Below are 14,271 nucleotides of genomic sequence, written 5' to 3'. Positions count from 1 at the left end.
ATAGTGGTTGGACATCTGGGCTGTTTCCATGTTCTTGAGATGGTGAATAATGTTGCTACGAACATTGGTGTACAAATCTCCATTTGAATCTTAGTTCTCATTTTCTTGGGATATATTCCAAGCAATGGAATAGCTGGGTCATATGGAATTTCTATATTCAGCTTTTTGAGGAAGTGTCAAACTACTTCTAAAGTGGTTGTGCCATTTTCCAATTTCACCAACAATGTGCAAGAGATCTTATCTCTCCACATCCTCTCTAACATTTATTACATGCCATCTTGTTAAACTTCACCATGGCTACTGGAGTGAGATGGTATCTCATTGTGGTTTAGATTTGCATTTCACTTATTGCCAGTGATTTTGGAGCATTTCTTCGTGTGTCTGTTGGTGATTTGAATATCTTCCTCTGTGAAAATTCTTTCCATGTCTTTTGCCCATTTTGTAATTGGGTTATCTGTCTTTTTCTTGTGGAGGCCCAGAAGGATTCTGTAAACTTTCATTATGAGGCTCTTATAAATATTGCCAAATGTTACCAGTTGGTAAATTTTCTTTTTACCTTATTGGAAAAAGTTTTTTATGCACACAGGGGTTTAATCTTTAGAAGGTCTCATTCCTCATTTTTATCCTGTTCACATTGTGCATTTCTGGCTGTGACAGTCTCATAGAGTAGCCCTTCTAAACTTGGTCTCAGTTTGTCTCTTATGAATGTTCTGGTTTTGGGCTTTATTCCCAGGTCTCTGATCCACCTTGAGTTGATGTTTGTGCATGGTGTGAGATGTGGATCCTGTTTCAGCTTTCTGCAGGTGGAAGTCCAGTTTTGCCAGCACCATTTGTTGAAGAGGTTGTCATTTCCCTCTTTTGATAGGTTTTATTTTCTTGTTGAATATCAATTGATCATTGATAACTTGGTCTCTTTCTGGGTTCTTAATTCTGTTCCACTGGTGTATGTGCCTGTCATTGTACCTGTACTATGCTGTTTTGATTACCACTACTTTGTACTAGGTTTTGAGGTCAGAGAGTGCTATGCCTCCCACTTCATTTTTGTTTCTCAGAAGTGTTTTGCTTATTTGAAGTCTCTTGCTTCTCAATATAAACTTGTCACTTTTCCCTTTGTATATTTATGAAAAATGAACTTAGTATCTATATTGGGATTGCACTGAACATGTAGATTGCTTTTGGTAGGATTGTCATTTTCACAATACTTAGTCTTCCTATCCACGAACAGGGAACATTTTTCCATTTTTAGTGTGTCTTACAGAAATGTTCTGTTGTTTTCTTTGTACAGGTCTTTTGAATCTCTAGTTAGGGTCACTCCCAAGTATCTCAATTTGTGGTTGGCTATTTTAAATGGTATTGCTTTCTTAGTTTCCCTCTCTGAGTTCTCTTTGTTAATATAGAGGAAGCCCTCTGATTTTTGGATAATTATTTTATATCCTGCCTCTCTACTAAATTGGTCTACTAGCTCTAACAGTTTTTGTGTTGAGTCTTTGTGTTTTCTATGTACATTATCATAGCATCTGCATATAGCTATAGTTTAACCATTTCTTTGCCAATCTGGATGTCTTTTATTTCCTTCTCTTGTCATATTGTCTTAGCAAGCAAGCACTTCCAGTACAATACTGAATAGAAGTGGTGACAGTGGTCATGCTTGTCTGGTCCCTGTGTGCAAGGAAAATGCTTTTAATATTTCTCCATTGAGAATGATATTGGCTCTTGATTTTGCATATATGCTTTTCACTATGTTAAGGAAATTCCCTTCTATTCCAATTTTGCTGAGTGTCTCAATCAGGAAAAAGTGTTTGATTTTGTCAAATGCCTTTTCTGCATCAATTGCTGAGATCATATGGTTCTTATTATTTGTTTTGTTAATATGGTGAATTTTGTTGATTGTTTTTCTTATTTTGAACCATCTTTGCATACCTGTTATGAATCCCTCTTGGTCATGGAAAACTCTTTATTTGATGTGCTTCTTTATTCCATTGGCTTGCATCTATAGTCATGAGAGATATTAGTCTGGAGTTTTCTTTCTTGGTAACATCTTTGCCTAGTTTTGGTATTAGGGTTACACTTGCTTCATAGAATGACTCTGGGAGTGTTCCTTCTTTTTCAATTTTTTGAAATAGTTTAAGTAGAATGTTTGGTAGAATTCAGCTGCTTTTCCAATTTCTTCTGTTGTGATAGTTCTGTTCGAGTTGTTCTACATTTGCTCTTGTCAGAGTGGGTAGAGCATGACTTTCAAGGAATTTGCCCATTTCCTTTAGGTTTTTTAATTTATCAGAGTATGACTTTTCATAGTATTCTGATATTACCCATTTATTTTCATCTTGTTCTGTTGTGCTGCCATCTCTGTAATTTCTTTTTTTTTTAGATTTTAATGAAAGTTTATACAGATCTTGGATTTCCATTCATTCATTCTCACACATTTTCCTCCCTGTCCCCCCCGCAAGTTTACTTTTCTCTTTGTACTTTTTTATCTTTGTACTTTTTCTCTTTGTACTATACCACCCCCCCATCCCTAGTCTACTTTACTATGCAGCTCTTATTCTGAACTGTTGTCAGGCAAATAATAGCTAATCATATATTTCTTTCAAGTAGTTCTATTCCTCATCTGTTTCAATGCAGTGTACATCATTTATCCCCTCTTTTCTTAGTTTCCCCCCAACATCCATGTCAGTCCTGTTTTATAACAGTGGCATTATGCAGTATTTTTCCTTTTGTGATGGAGATATTTCACTCAGTATAATGTCCTCCAGGGTCACCCATTTTGTATTGATGCATTCCTTGTTTTCAGTGCTGCATAATATTCCATTGTATGACTATACCACAACTTCTCTATCCATTCATTTATTGATGGGGACTTGGGCTGTTTCCATATCTTTACTATTGTGAACAATGCAACAATAAACATGGGTGTGCATATATCTTTTTGGGTGGTAGTTTTGATATCTTTAGGGTATATTCCCAGTAGTGGAATTGCTGGGTCAAACGGTATTTCTATTTCCAACTTTTTGAGAGAGTGCCATCCTGCCTTCCACAGTGGTTGCACCATTTTACACTCCCACCAACATTGAATACGGGTTCCAGTTTCTCTGCAACCTCAGCGGCATTTGTTGTTTGCTGCTCCGTTGAACTTTGCTATTCTTACTGGAGTGAGATGCTATTTCATAGTTGTTTTTATTTGCATATTTCTGGTAGTTAGGAGTTTGAACATTTCTTCATGTGTTTGGTTTGCCATCTGAATGTCTTCTTGGTTGGAGTGTCTGTTGATATCCTGTGCCCATTTTGTTATCTCCACCAGTAGCCAGGAAATTAAAAGACGTTTTACATTGGGAAAGTCTGCTGTTAGGGACCTTTCCAAAGTACTGAAGAGCAATGGTGCCTCTCTGGAGACTAAGGTGTGTCTGATACAGGCCATGGCCTTTGCTATCACTTGTATGCATCAGAGAGTTGGACAATGACTAAGGAGGATAGAAGGAGAATTGATGCCTTTGAGCTGTGGTGCTGGAAAAGAGTATTGAGGGTACCATGGACTGCTAGAAAAACAAATAGATTTGTTCTGGAAAGGGTTAAACAGGGAGGCTCCTTGGAGGCATGGATCCTGAGGCTTCATCTAACATACTTTGGACATGTTGTAAGGAGGGACCGGTCCTTGGAGAAGGACATCATGCTTGGGAGGGTGGAGGGACAGTGCAGGAGGGGAAGGTCCTCTATGAGGTGGATTGATTCAGTGACTGGGGTAATCGGGATGGGAGTGTTAGAGACAATGCAATTGGCAGAGGACAGAGCAGGGTTTAGGGCTGTTGTACATAGGGTCGCTATGAGTCACAAGCGACTCGACAGTACATAACAACAACAACAACAAAAATGACCTTTATCTTGTGGTGCATGAGTGCTCTACAGATGCCACATACATGTCCCTTATTAGACATGTCATTACCAAATATTTTTTCCCAGTCTGTGGCTTCCTTTTTTACTCTGTTGGAGAAGTTTTTGGATGTGTACAGGAATTTGATTCTTAGAAGACCCCATTCATCTGTTTTATCCTTTCTTGGTTGCAGGTTTTCAGGATTCTTGGAAGACTATTCATGTTGTGGATTAAGGCTTCTAGAGTTCTTCCAAGCCTTTCCCTGATGAAGGTTATAGTGCTTGGTTTTAGTCCTAGGTCCATGATCCACTTTGAGTTGGTTTTTGTGTATGGTGTGAGATATGGGTCTTGTTTGAATTTTCTGCAGATAGTTTTCCAATTTTACCAGCACCATTTGGTAAAAGGGCTGTCATTTACCCACGTAACTGATTTAATCTCCTTGTCAAATATCAGTTGAGAATAGGTAGATGAGCTAATATCTGCATTCTCAATTCTATTCCATTGATCTGTGTTTCTGTTATTGTACTGGTACCATGCTGTCTCGACTACTACAGTCAAGGCAGTGCAGTAGGATTTGAAATCAGGGAATGAGATACCTCCTACTTGGTTTCTCTTTTTAAGGAGTGCTTTGCTTATTCAGAGTTTCTTTCTATTCCAGATGAAATTGAAAATTGCCCTTTTTATCTCATTAAAGAATGGAATGAAAAAAGAAGAATGGAATTGATATTTTATATTGGGATTGCATTGAACGTGTAAACTGTCTTTTGATAGAATTGTCATTTTCATGATATTGAGTCTTCCTATCCAAGAGCATGGTATATTCTTCCATTTCTCCAGGCCTCTTTTTGTTTCTTGTAATAATGTTTTGTAATTTTCTTTGGATAGGTTCTTTGTGTTTCTGGTTAGATTTACTCCCAAGTATTTAATCTTGCGATTAGGTATTGTGATGAGTATTATTTTTCTTAGCTCCAGTCCTGTATTCCCTTTGTCACTGTGGAGAAATCAACTGATTTTTCTATGTTGATCTTGTATTCTGCCACTTTACTGAATTGATCAACTATGTTCAGTAGTTTTCTTGCTGAGTATTTAGGATTTTCTAAGTATATTATCATATTATCTGCATATTGAGATAATTTTACCTCCTCTTTGCCAATATCTCTTATTTACTTCTCTTGTCTTATTGCTATTGCTAAGACTTCCAATACTATATTGAATAAGAGAGGTGATAGTGGGTGTCCTTGCCTAGTTCCAGTTCTCAAGGGGAATACCTTTAATCTCTCGCCATTGAGAACAATGTTGGCTCTTGGCTTGCATATATACTTTTTACCATGTTGAGGTAATTTCCCTCTACTCCTATTTTGTTGAGTGTTTTAATAAAGAAAGGGTGTTGGATTTTGTCAAAGGCCTTTTCTTCATCAATTGATGGGATCATATGGTTCTTGTTCTTTGCTTTGCTAATGTGATGAATTACACTGATTGTTTTTTTATGTTGAACTATCTTTGCTTACCAGTTACGAATTCCAGTGGTCATGGTGAATTATTTTTTGATGTATCTTTGGATTTTGTTGGCCAGGATTTTATTCAGTATCTTTGCATGAGAGATATTGGTCTATAGTTTTCAATTTTGATGATGTCTTTACCTGGCTTTGGTATCAAGAATATGTTTCTTCCATAGAATGAGACTGGGATTATTTAATCTTTTTTTTTTATTTTCTGAAATACTTTGTGTAGATTTGGTGACTGTTCTTCTCTGAGTGTTTGATAAAATTAACTTGTAAAACCATCTGGTCCAGGGCTTTTTTTGGTTGGAAGTTGTTTTATTATCTTTTCAATTTCTTCGTTTGTAATGGGTCCATTCATGTGTTGGATTTCAGACTGTGTCAGTTTAGGTAAGTTGTGCATTTCTAAGTATTTGTCCATTTCTTCTAGGTTTTAATATTTGTTAAAGTTTTTCCATATTATTCCATTGTTAACCTTTTTATTTTTGTTGGCTGTGTTGTGACATTGTCCCTTTCATCTCTTATTCAGATAATTTATGTCTTTTCTTTCTTTTGCTTTGTTAGTTTCACAAATGGTTTATCGATTTTATTGACCTTTTCAAAGAATCAACTCCTGGTTTTGTTGATGGTTTCAATTGTCTTTCTGCTTACTATTTCATTTATTACTGCCCTAGTTTATATAATTTAAATTTTTTTAAGATGGTGTTGGGTTTTCTTGCTATTCTTATTCAATTTGTTTGAGAAAGGGAGCTCAGGTGACCTCATGGTAAGAAGCTGCACTGCAATCCCAAAGGTGTACAATTTAATTCCACCTGATGTTCCGCTGGAGAAGGAAAGGCAATTTCCTCCTGTGCTAGTCAGATCCGATTCTATGGTACAAAACAACAACAACAACAACAACAATAACAACAACAACAAGAATGAGAAATTGATTTGTTTGAGATGTTGGGTTAGAGTCAATGGTAATTTCCCCCTGCCTTTTGATGTGTTTGCTTATTGCTATAAGTTGAACCTCTGATTACTGCTTTGGCTGTTTCCCAGAGATTTTTGTAAGTTGTCTTCATTGTGCTTTGTTTCAAGAAACTATCTAATTTCATTTTTTATTTCTTCTAGTACCCACTCGTGTACAAGTAAGGTGTTGTTCAGTTTCCAAATGTATGTGTTTTCCTCTTGTTAGTAATTTCTAGTTTTGTAGCATTATGGTCTGAGAAGATGATTTGTATTATTTATATGTATTTTTTAAATTTATTGATGAAAACCTTGTGCCCTAAAATGTGATCTTTTCTGGAGAACTTTCCATGCATGTTGGAGAAGAAGGTATACTGTACTTTTTTTGGGGGGGTGCATTAACCTATATATATCTACGAGACCAAGTTGGCTTATAGTGTGGTTTAATTCTTCAGCACCTTTCTTTTTTTTGGTCTTTAAAATCCCCCCACTAGTTTATTTACAAAATCTAATACAAATTAGAATAAATTCTTTCAATTTCCCCTCAAACTTCCCCCATCAAATTGTACAATCCAATGATTAATCCCATCTTCCTCCTGTACATCCACATCCCTCTGCTTCCAGCCTCTCCCAATCCTCTTGGATCCTCATACTCATTCTACAATAACAGTCTTATACAATATTTATCCTTGTGGGACTGAGTTAGTTCACTTAGCATACTACTGTCCAGTTCCTCCCAAGTTAGGTAGTAATTTACAAAATTATTGCTCTTGCATGCTGCATAATATTCCATTGTGTGAATGTACCATGATTTCTGAATCCATTCATTTGTGGTTGGACATTTGGGCTGTTTCCATGTTCTCGCAATGATGAATAATGCTGCTATGATCAGTGGTGTGCAAATCTCAGTTTGTGTCTCTGTTCTCATATTCTCAGGGTATATTCCAAGTAGTGGAATAGCTAGGCCATATGGAATTTCTATGTTCAGCTTTTTGAGGAAGCACCAAATTGACTTCCAGAATGGTTGCACCATTTTACAGTCTCACCAACTATGTATGAGCTCCTTTCTTGCCACATCCTCTCCAACGTCTATTGCTGCCCTGTCAAACTTTGCCACTCTTAATGGAATGAGATGGTACATCATTGTGGTTTTGATTTGCATCTCTCTTATTGCCAGTGATTTGGAGCATTTCTTCATGTGTTTGTTTGCCAAATGAGGTTGGAGGCAAAGCACTCCCTGACCTCAAATCCTACTATACAGCAGTGGTAACCAAAACAGCATGATATTGGTACAATGACAGGCACATTGACCAATGGAACAGAATTGAGAATCCAGAAATAGACCCAGCTATCTATGGTCAGCTTGTATTCGACAAGGAAATAAAAGCTATCAAATGTGGAAATGATAAACTCTTCAGGAAATGCTGGTAGCAAAACTGGACTTCCACTTGCAGAAAGCTGAAACAGGATTCACATCTCTCACCATACACAAAAATCAACTCAAGGTGGGTCAGGCACCTGGGAGTAAAGCCCAAAACCATAAGGTTCATAAGAGACAAACTGGGAACAAACTTAGAAGTGCTAGTCCAAGGTATAAAGAGACTGACAAATACAACCAGAATGTGCAATTTAAAAAGGATAATATTGATACATGAGACCTTCTAAAGATTAAATCTCTATGCACATAAAAAACTTTTTCCAACAGGGTAAAAAAAACCCCTACAGACTGGGAACAAACATTTGGTAATACCCTTTCAAACAAGAGTCTTATAACAAAAGTTTACAGAATAGTCCTGGGCCTCCACAAGAAAAAGACTGATAACCCAATTATAAAGTGGGGAAAAGACATGGAAAGAATTTTCACAGCATCTTTATGGAATATTTTTCTGGTGGTTTTATCTTTTCTTGAAAGTGGTTTATTGAAGTCTCCAACTATTATGGTGGTGATGTCTATTTCTATTTTTAGTTTTGCTAATTTTGGGGGGTATATTTTGCAGCTCTATCACTTGGTAGGTAGACATTTACTATTGTCATGTCCTCTTGTTCTATTGACCCTTTAAGCATCATGTAGTGACCTTCTTTGTTTTTTGTGATGGTTTTTGCATTGAAATCTATTTTATCAAAGATTAATATTGCTACTCCTGCTTTTTTCTAGTTGCCATTTACTTGGTATATTTCCCCCCATCCTTTTATTTTTAGTCTTTCTTTATATTCACTTTTCAGGTGTCTCTTTTGTAGACAGCTTATTGATGGATTTTGTTTTTTAAACCAATCTGCTACTCTTTTTCTCTTCGTTGGTGCATTTAAACCATTCACATTCAGTGTGATTATTGAGAGGGAAGGTTTTATTGCCATTATTTTGTTGAGTTCTTTTTTTATGTTGTTGCTGGTTACTTTGATTTTTGTTGCACCTCTGTAAGGAAGAACTTTCTAAATGTTTCCTGCAACATTGGTCTTGTTTCAATACACTCCCTTAGGTTCTCCTTTTCTGAGACTGTCTTGATCTCTCCTTCATATTTGATGGACAGTTTTGCTGGGTACAGCATTCTTGATTGACAGTTGTGTTCTTTGAGTGTTCGATATATTTCATCCCCCTGTGTTCTTGCTCGCATGGTTTCTGCTGAGAAATCAGAACTTAATCTTATTTGCTCTTTCTTATAGGTTACTCTTTGTTTCTCCCTAACTGCTTTCAGAATTCTCTCCTTATCTTTGGTTTTAGCATATTTGACTATGATATGCCTTGTTGTTTTCATTTTGGAGTCTATTCTCTATGTTGTTGGTTCAAATTCTTTAATATATATTCTCTGATTCTTCATTATGCCCGGAATGTTTTCTTCTAATAATAATTTTACAGCTTTCTTGGTGCATTTCCTTACTTCTTCCTGTTCTGGGATTCTGATTATGTGCATGTTATTTCTCTTTATGGTGTCCCGCTTTTTTTTTTCATGACAAAGAATCTTTACTTTTAAATGATTACCAGTATATTAATAACAAGTAACAAGTTTCCATATTCTACTATCTAGGAACTTCTACAAGAAACTCAAGAGCAGCCCCAACTAGACGACTACAAGTGTGTTCTGCTTTCTGAAAGGTCGCTGTATGTCACCTCACTTAACAAAGGGCCTTCTTTAGTACCTGTTTCCATAAACTGAAATAAATTTAAAAGGGATTTTTGCTTTTACAGAAAAAAGGCAAAAAGAGTGAAACCAGCATCCAGGCATTTGTTCTTGCAACAGTGCACACCAAGCATTCAGTGTTATCAAGCTCCTTTCGTGGTTACTACACTCAGCATTTCCACATTGAGCCATCAGTTCTGAATTATCTGAACATTAGATTAACTTTTTTCGGCTTTATGCATTATTTGGTAACTTATTTTGGGGGTTGAGAATGTTTAAAAATTTTCCCACATAAATGAACGTTAACTGCACCTTCATTTCATTTTGGTTTAGTAAAGGTGTCACGAGAAGGCTCTACTTTTGGATAGCAAAGAAAACCTCTATTCATTTTTCTAACAGAAAGGATTCTTTTAAGGTGGGCTGCTATTCAAACAAGTTACAAAAAACCCATTTACTACTTTTTCATCAATAAAGCCCCTGACCTTCAAGAAAGATTTAGGGAAATGAAATACTTAACCCATTTCTTTCTTTGAAGAATTGTTTTCCTTTTACTAGCTATCTAAGAAAGAACTCATATTGATATATGCTAACTACAGCCAAAAAGCCTAAGAAAATTGTTACGTTTATAAGAAATATGAGGTAAAAAGATGAAATCTTTGGATAAGCTCTAAATCTACACAAAGTATTAGGTTTTGCTACTCTCCAAAAAGTAAAGGAATTTATAATATACAGAAATAATTTAACGCTTTGTCACAAGAAGAAAGCTTTGCTAAATCTTATTCCATGTCACAGCATCTAAAACGCCCATCCATGGAGCAGGGGTCTCTTCCTCTCCTATCCATTTATGCGGTAGTTTTCATGGATTTCGGGCCGGATGTCACACACAAAGCTCAGGAGATCATCCAGGACATCATCTCTGTTCTGCCAGAAGTAGGTCTGGAGGATAGTCATCTTCTCCTGGGTCTCCTTCTCCACCTCAGTGCTGCAACTGCCATGGGATCCCAGAGCCGCAGCTTCCTTGGCCTTGGAATCTTTCTCCCTCTGCAGGCGGTACTGTTCAATTTCAGCCTGCGCTTCTTCTTTGGCCTGCTTCAGCCTCCGGTTCTTCCGCTTGCGGGCCTCCTACACCTTCTCGGCCTGCAGCAGCTGCTGAATGCCCTGCGACTGACTCGCCATGGCGCAGGCAAGCCTAAAGCCGAGGCGAGCGGCCTGTATCAACCCTAGGCCTTGTTCAGGTCAGCCGACCACTCCGCCCCCGGTCTCGGTGTCCCACTTTTTAAAAGGCTTTCTTCTTTTTCCTTCCTTTTTGATTCTGCTTTTCCCCCCTAGCAGATCAGTGGTGACAATTCTATGTTCTGTTTCACTGGTTTTATGTTCCATCTCTTCAACGCTATTCTTATTTCCCTCCAACATGTTGACAGCATTTGAAATATTGGTTTTCATATTTCGAATTGTGGGTTTTTGTTTTTTTTTCCCCTGGAGCCTCTAATGCCTCATTCATTTTATCTACATTGTTTTGGATTTTTTTTTAAAAGTTCCTCTTTGTTTTTGCTTGAAATGTCCTGTAATTCTTCATAATTTTTCTTTCACCCACTGAAAATATTCAATCATTGTTCTTTTAAATTCTGTGTCAGAAAGTTCCATCGAGACTTTCTGGTTTCAGGAAATCCATTGATACTGTGACACTTTTTGGAGGTGACATCTTATTTTGCTTTTGTGTAGAGTGTGAGATAGCCTGCTTCCTATGGGACATTGCTGTGGTAGAGTCTTTCATGCCTGGGACAATAGTAGACTCTTGGCCTAATGTTATTGCTCTAGAAGAGGGTGGGGCAGCTACCCTGCCTGATTTCCTCTCTGGACTTTTGACTCAAGGGAAGACTTGTTTCAGTTCAGGAGGGATAAGGCCTGTGAATTAGCAGCCTCTTCTGTCATACAACTGTTGCAGCTAGGACAGTCCAAGGTACTCTGGACTAAAGGCAGCAGCTTACCCTTTGGGAAAGGAAAGGAAAGGAAAGGAAAGGAAAGGGAAGGGAAGGGAAGGGAAGGAAAGGAAAGGAAAGGAAAGGAAAGGGGTTCAAGTGTGATATTCGTCTCTGACACAGTTCAGAAGGGCAACAGTGGGCTGTCCTCCAGGCATTAGTGCTAGGTGTTCAGGCTGTGGGTCCAAATATTGGAGGCTTCCAGGCAGCAGGGGTGGGACTTCCAGGCAGCAGGCATAGCATTCAGGAAGTGGGACTAGGACTTACAGGTGAAGGGCTGATGCTGGGCTTCCAGAAGACAGGTGGCAGTGTCCAGGAAGCTGGGTAAGGTCCTTTAGGAATCAGGTTCAAAGGTCCAGGCAGCAGAGGTGGAGGTGGGGGATCTCCAGTCAGAGGGGGCTGGCTCTGACAGATAGCTGTGCTGTGGTCTAGTGGTCTAGGCAAGAAACCAGACTATGACACCTATGAAATTTTTTTCACCTCTATCATTTCTTAATCAAGTTATCTGTGTCTTCTCTTTTTCTCTGTTATTAAGTTTGCCAGTGGTTTGTCAATTTTATTAATCCTTTCAAAGAACCAGTTCCTGGTCTCACTGATGGTTTCAATTGTTTTTCTATTTTCTATTTCATGGTTTTCAGCTCTTTATAATTTCTTTTCTTCTAGATGCTATAGGATTAGATTGTTGTTCTTTTTTGTATTTGATGAAGGTGTTGAGATAGAGAATTGATTTTTTTTCCCTTCCTTTTTTATGTGTGTGCCTATTGCTATGAACTGCAGTCTGAAGACTAGGTGTATCTGAGAGGTTTTGGTATACTGCATTTTTATTTGTTTCAAAGAACTTTTTAAAGTTTAATTATTAAAAGTTTAATTCTTTATTTCCTTTATAACCCAATCGTATTCTAGCAAAGAGTTATTTAGGTTCCACATGGATAGTTTTATAAGTTAAACCCTCCTGTGATTAATTTCTATTTTTATGGCATTGTGATCTGAGAAGATACTTTATATTATTTCAATGTTTTTTAATTTGTTGAGGCTTACTTTGTGTTCTAATATGTGATATATTCTTGAGAATGTATCATGTGCACTTAAGAAGAAAATGAATTGAGTTTTAGTTGGGTGCAGTACCCTGATTACATCCACAAGGTCTAGTTGGCTGATTGTATAGTTTAGATAATTTGCATTTTTGTTGAGTTTCTTTTGGGTTGTCCTATCCTTTAGTGATATTGGTGTTTTGAAATCTCCTACCACTATTGTGTTGCTGTCTACTTCTTTCTTCAGTTCTATTAACTGTTGTTTTATTTATTTTGCAGGTCTGTCACTGTGTGCCTATGTTGACTAAGATTATATATATTTGTTCTGTTGTGACTTTAATCAGTATATAATATCCTCCCTTATCTTTTATGGTGGTTTTTATTCTGAAATATATTTTATCAGAGATTAGTCTTGCCACTCCTGCTTTTTTTAAGTTACCATTTTATTGGTATCTTTTACCCCCAGCTTTTGATTTTGATTCTGCCTTTCTCTTCTTTTTTTCAGATGTGTCTCTTGTAGGCAACACATTGATTGAATTTGGTTTTATAAAATCCATTCTTCTGCGGACACCCAGGACTCCAAGATGGCCTCCGTCATACCACTAAAGGTGAGGAAGCTCATGGATGTAAAACTGGGGGAGCTGCCCAGCTGGATATTGATGTGGGACTTCACCCCGAGTGGCATCGCAGGAGCATTCCAGCAAGGCTATACCGATACTACAAGTACGTCAACGTGAAGAAGGGGAGCATTGCTGGGCTGTCCATGGTGCTGACAGCTTACGTGGTGTTCAGCTACTGCCTTTCTTACAAGAAGCTCAAACATGAACGGTTATGGAAGTACCACTAAGAGGTGCCGTCTGCATTCCTGGCAAGGTGCCTTTGCCCTGGCGCCCTTCCCTTCTTCAACAGCCCTCTGTCTCCTAGACTGAGAACTCTGTCCAATAAAAGATAATACAGTATGTAAAAAAAAAAAAAAGAAAAAAAATTCCATTCTTCTACTCTTTTTCTCTGAATGGGTGCATTTATTCCATTTCAGTATGATTTTTGTCAGGCCAGGTTTTACATTTGCCATTTTTCCACATTTCTTTTTCTTTTGTTTCTGGTTACGATAGTTCATCCACTTTCCCTTAACACTCTGTGTGAAGGATTTCACTTAAAATTTTTTGTAGTTTTGGTCTTGTTTTCACAATTCCTTAAGTTTCTTCTTTGTTACAAAGGATCTAATCTCTCCTTCATAATTGATGGAAAGCTTTTCTGGGTATAGGATCTTTGGCTGACAATAATTTTCTTTCAACTTTCTGTATGTCATCTCATTGTCTTCTATCTTGCATGGTTTCTGCCGAGAAATCAGAATTTAATCTAATTATTTCCCCTTCATAGGTGACTGTTTTTCTCATGCTGCTTTTAGAATTCTATCCTTATCTTTCAATTTGAAGAATTTGACTATGATTTTGTCTTGATGTTTTCCTTTTCTTTTCGGGTCTAGTCTATTTGATGTTTGCTGTGCTTCTTGAATGTGGATTTCCTCATTCTTCAAAATATCTAGGAAGTTTTTTTCTAGTAATTCTTCCACAATTTTCTCAGTGATTTCCCTGTCACCCCTCTGCTCTGGAATTCCAATAATACATATGCTATTTCTTTTGATGCTATCCCACATCATTCTAGTTTCCCCCCCTTCATTTTCTTTATGGTTCATCTAGAATCCACAATAAGGGATTTATCTTTCACTGCTTCACAAATTGCTGTCTGTCAGATACTCCTCTAAATCTGAACATTCAGATTAAGACAGACTAGGAAGAAGGATTGGCCACCCACTTCTGAAATAGCAGGCCT

General features: G+C 37.4%; 1 protein-coding gene and 1 pseudogene across 1 annotated transcript; one reads left to right on the top strand and one right to left on the bottom strand.

The window, feature by feature from the left end:
• Positions 1 to 10,262: 10,262 nt before the first annotated feature.
• LOC102853185 lies at positions 10,263 to 10,604 on the bottom strand (annotated as a pseudogene).
• A 2,418-nt stretch (positions 10,605 to 13,022) lies between these two features.
• LOC102852771 (ATP synthase subunit f, mitochondrial-like) lies at positions 13,023 to 13,285 on the top strand. Its single transcript, XM_006887844.1, has 2 exons — positions 13,023 to 13,143; positions 13,257 to 13,285. The coding sequence occupies exons 1-2, from the start codon at positions 13,023 to 13,025 to the stop codon at positions 13,283 to 13,285; spliced, it is 150 nt and encodes a 49-aa protein (XP_006887906.1).
• Positions 13,286 to 14,271: the final 986 nt, after the last annotated feature.

Source organism: Elephantulus edwardii, unplaced genomic scaffold (assembly GCF_000299155.1).
Source record: "Elephantulus edwardii isolate Elephantulus edwardi_28Jun2011 unplaced genomic scaffold, EleEdw1.0 scaffold00062, whole genome shotgun sequence".
Lineage (NCBI taxonomy): Eukaryota > Metazoa > Chordata > Mammalia > Macroscelidea > Macroscelididae > Elephantulus > Elephantulus edwardii.
The sequence above is the reverse complement of the archived record's forward strand: the minus strand, read 5'-3'. Positions and strand labels throughout refer to the sequence as shown.

Excerpts from the sequence above, each read along its gene's own strand:
- LOC102852771 (XM_006887844.1), top strand. The coding sequence starts at position 13,023 with ATGGCCTCCGTCATACCACTAAAGGTGAGGAAGCTCATGGATGTAAAA. Across the intron at positions 13,144-13,256 it reads CGCAGGAGCATTCCAGCAAG|AACATGAACGGTTATGGAAG; the intron begins GCTATACCGATA and ends ACAAGAAGCTCA.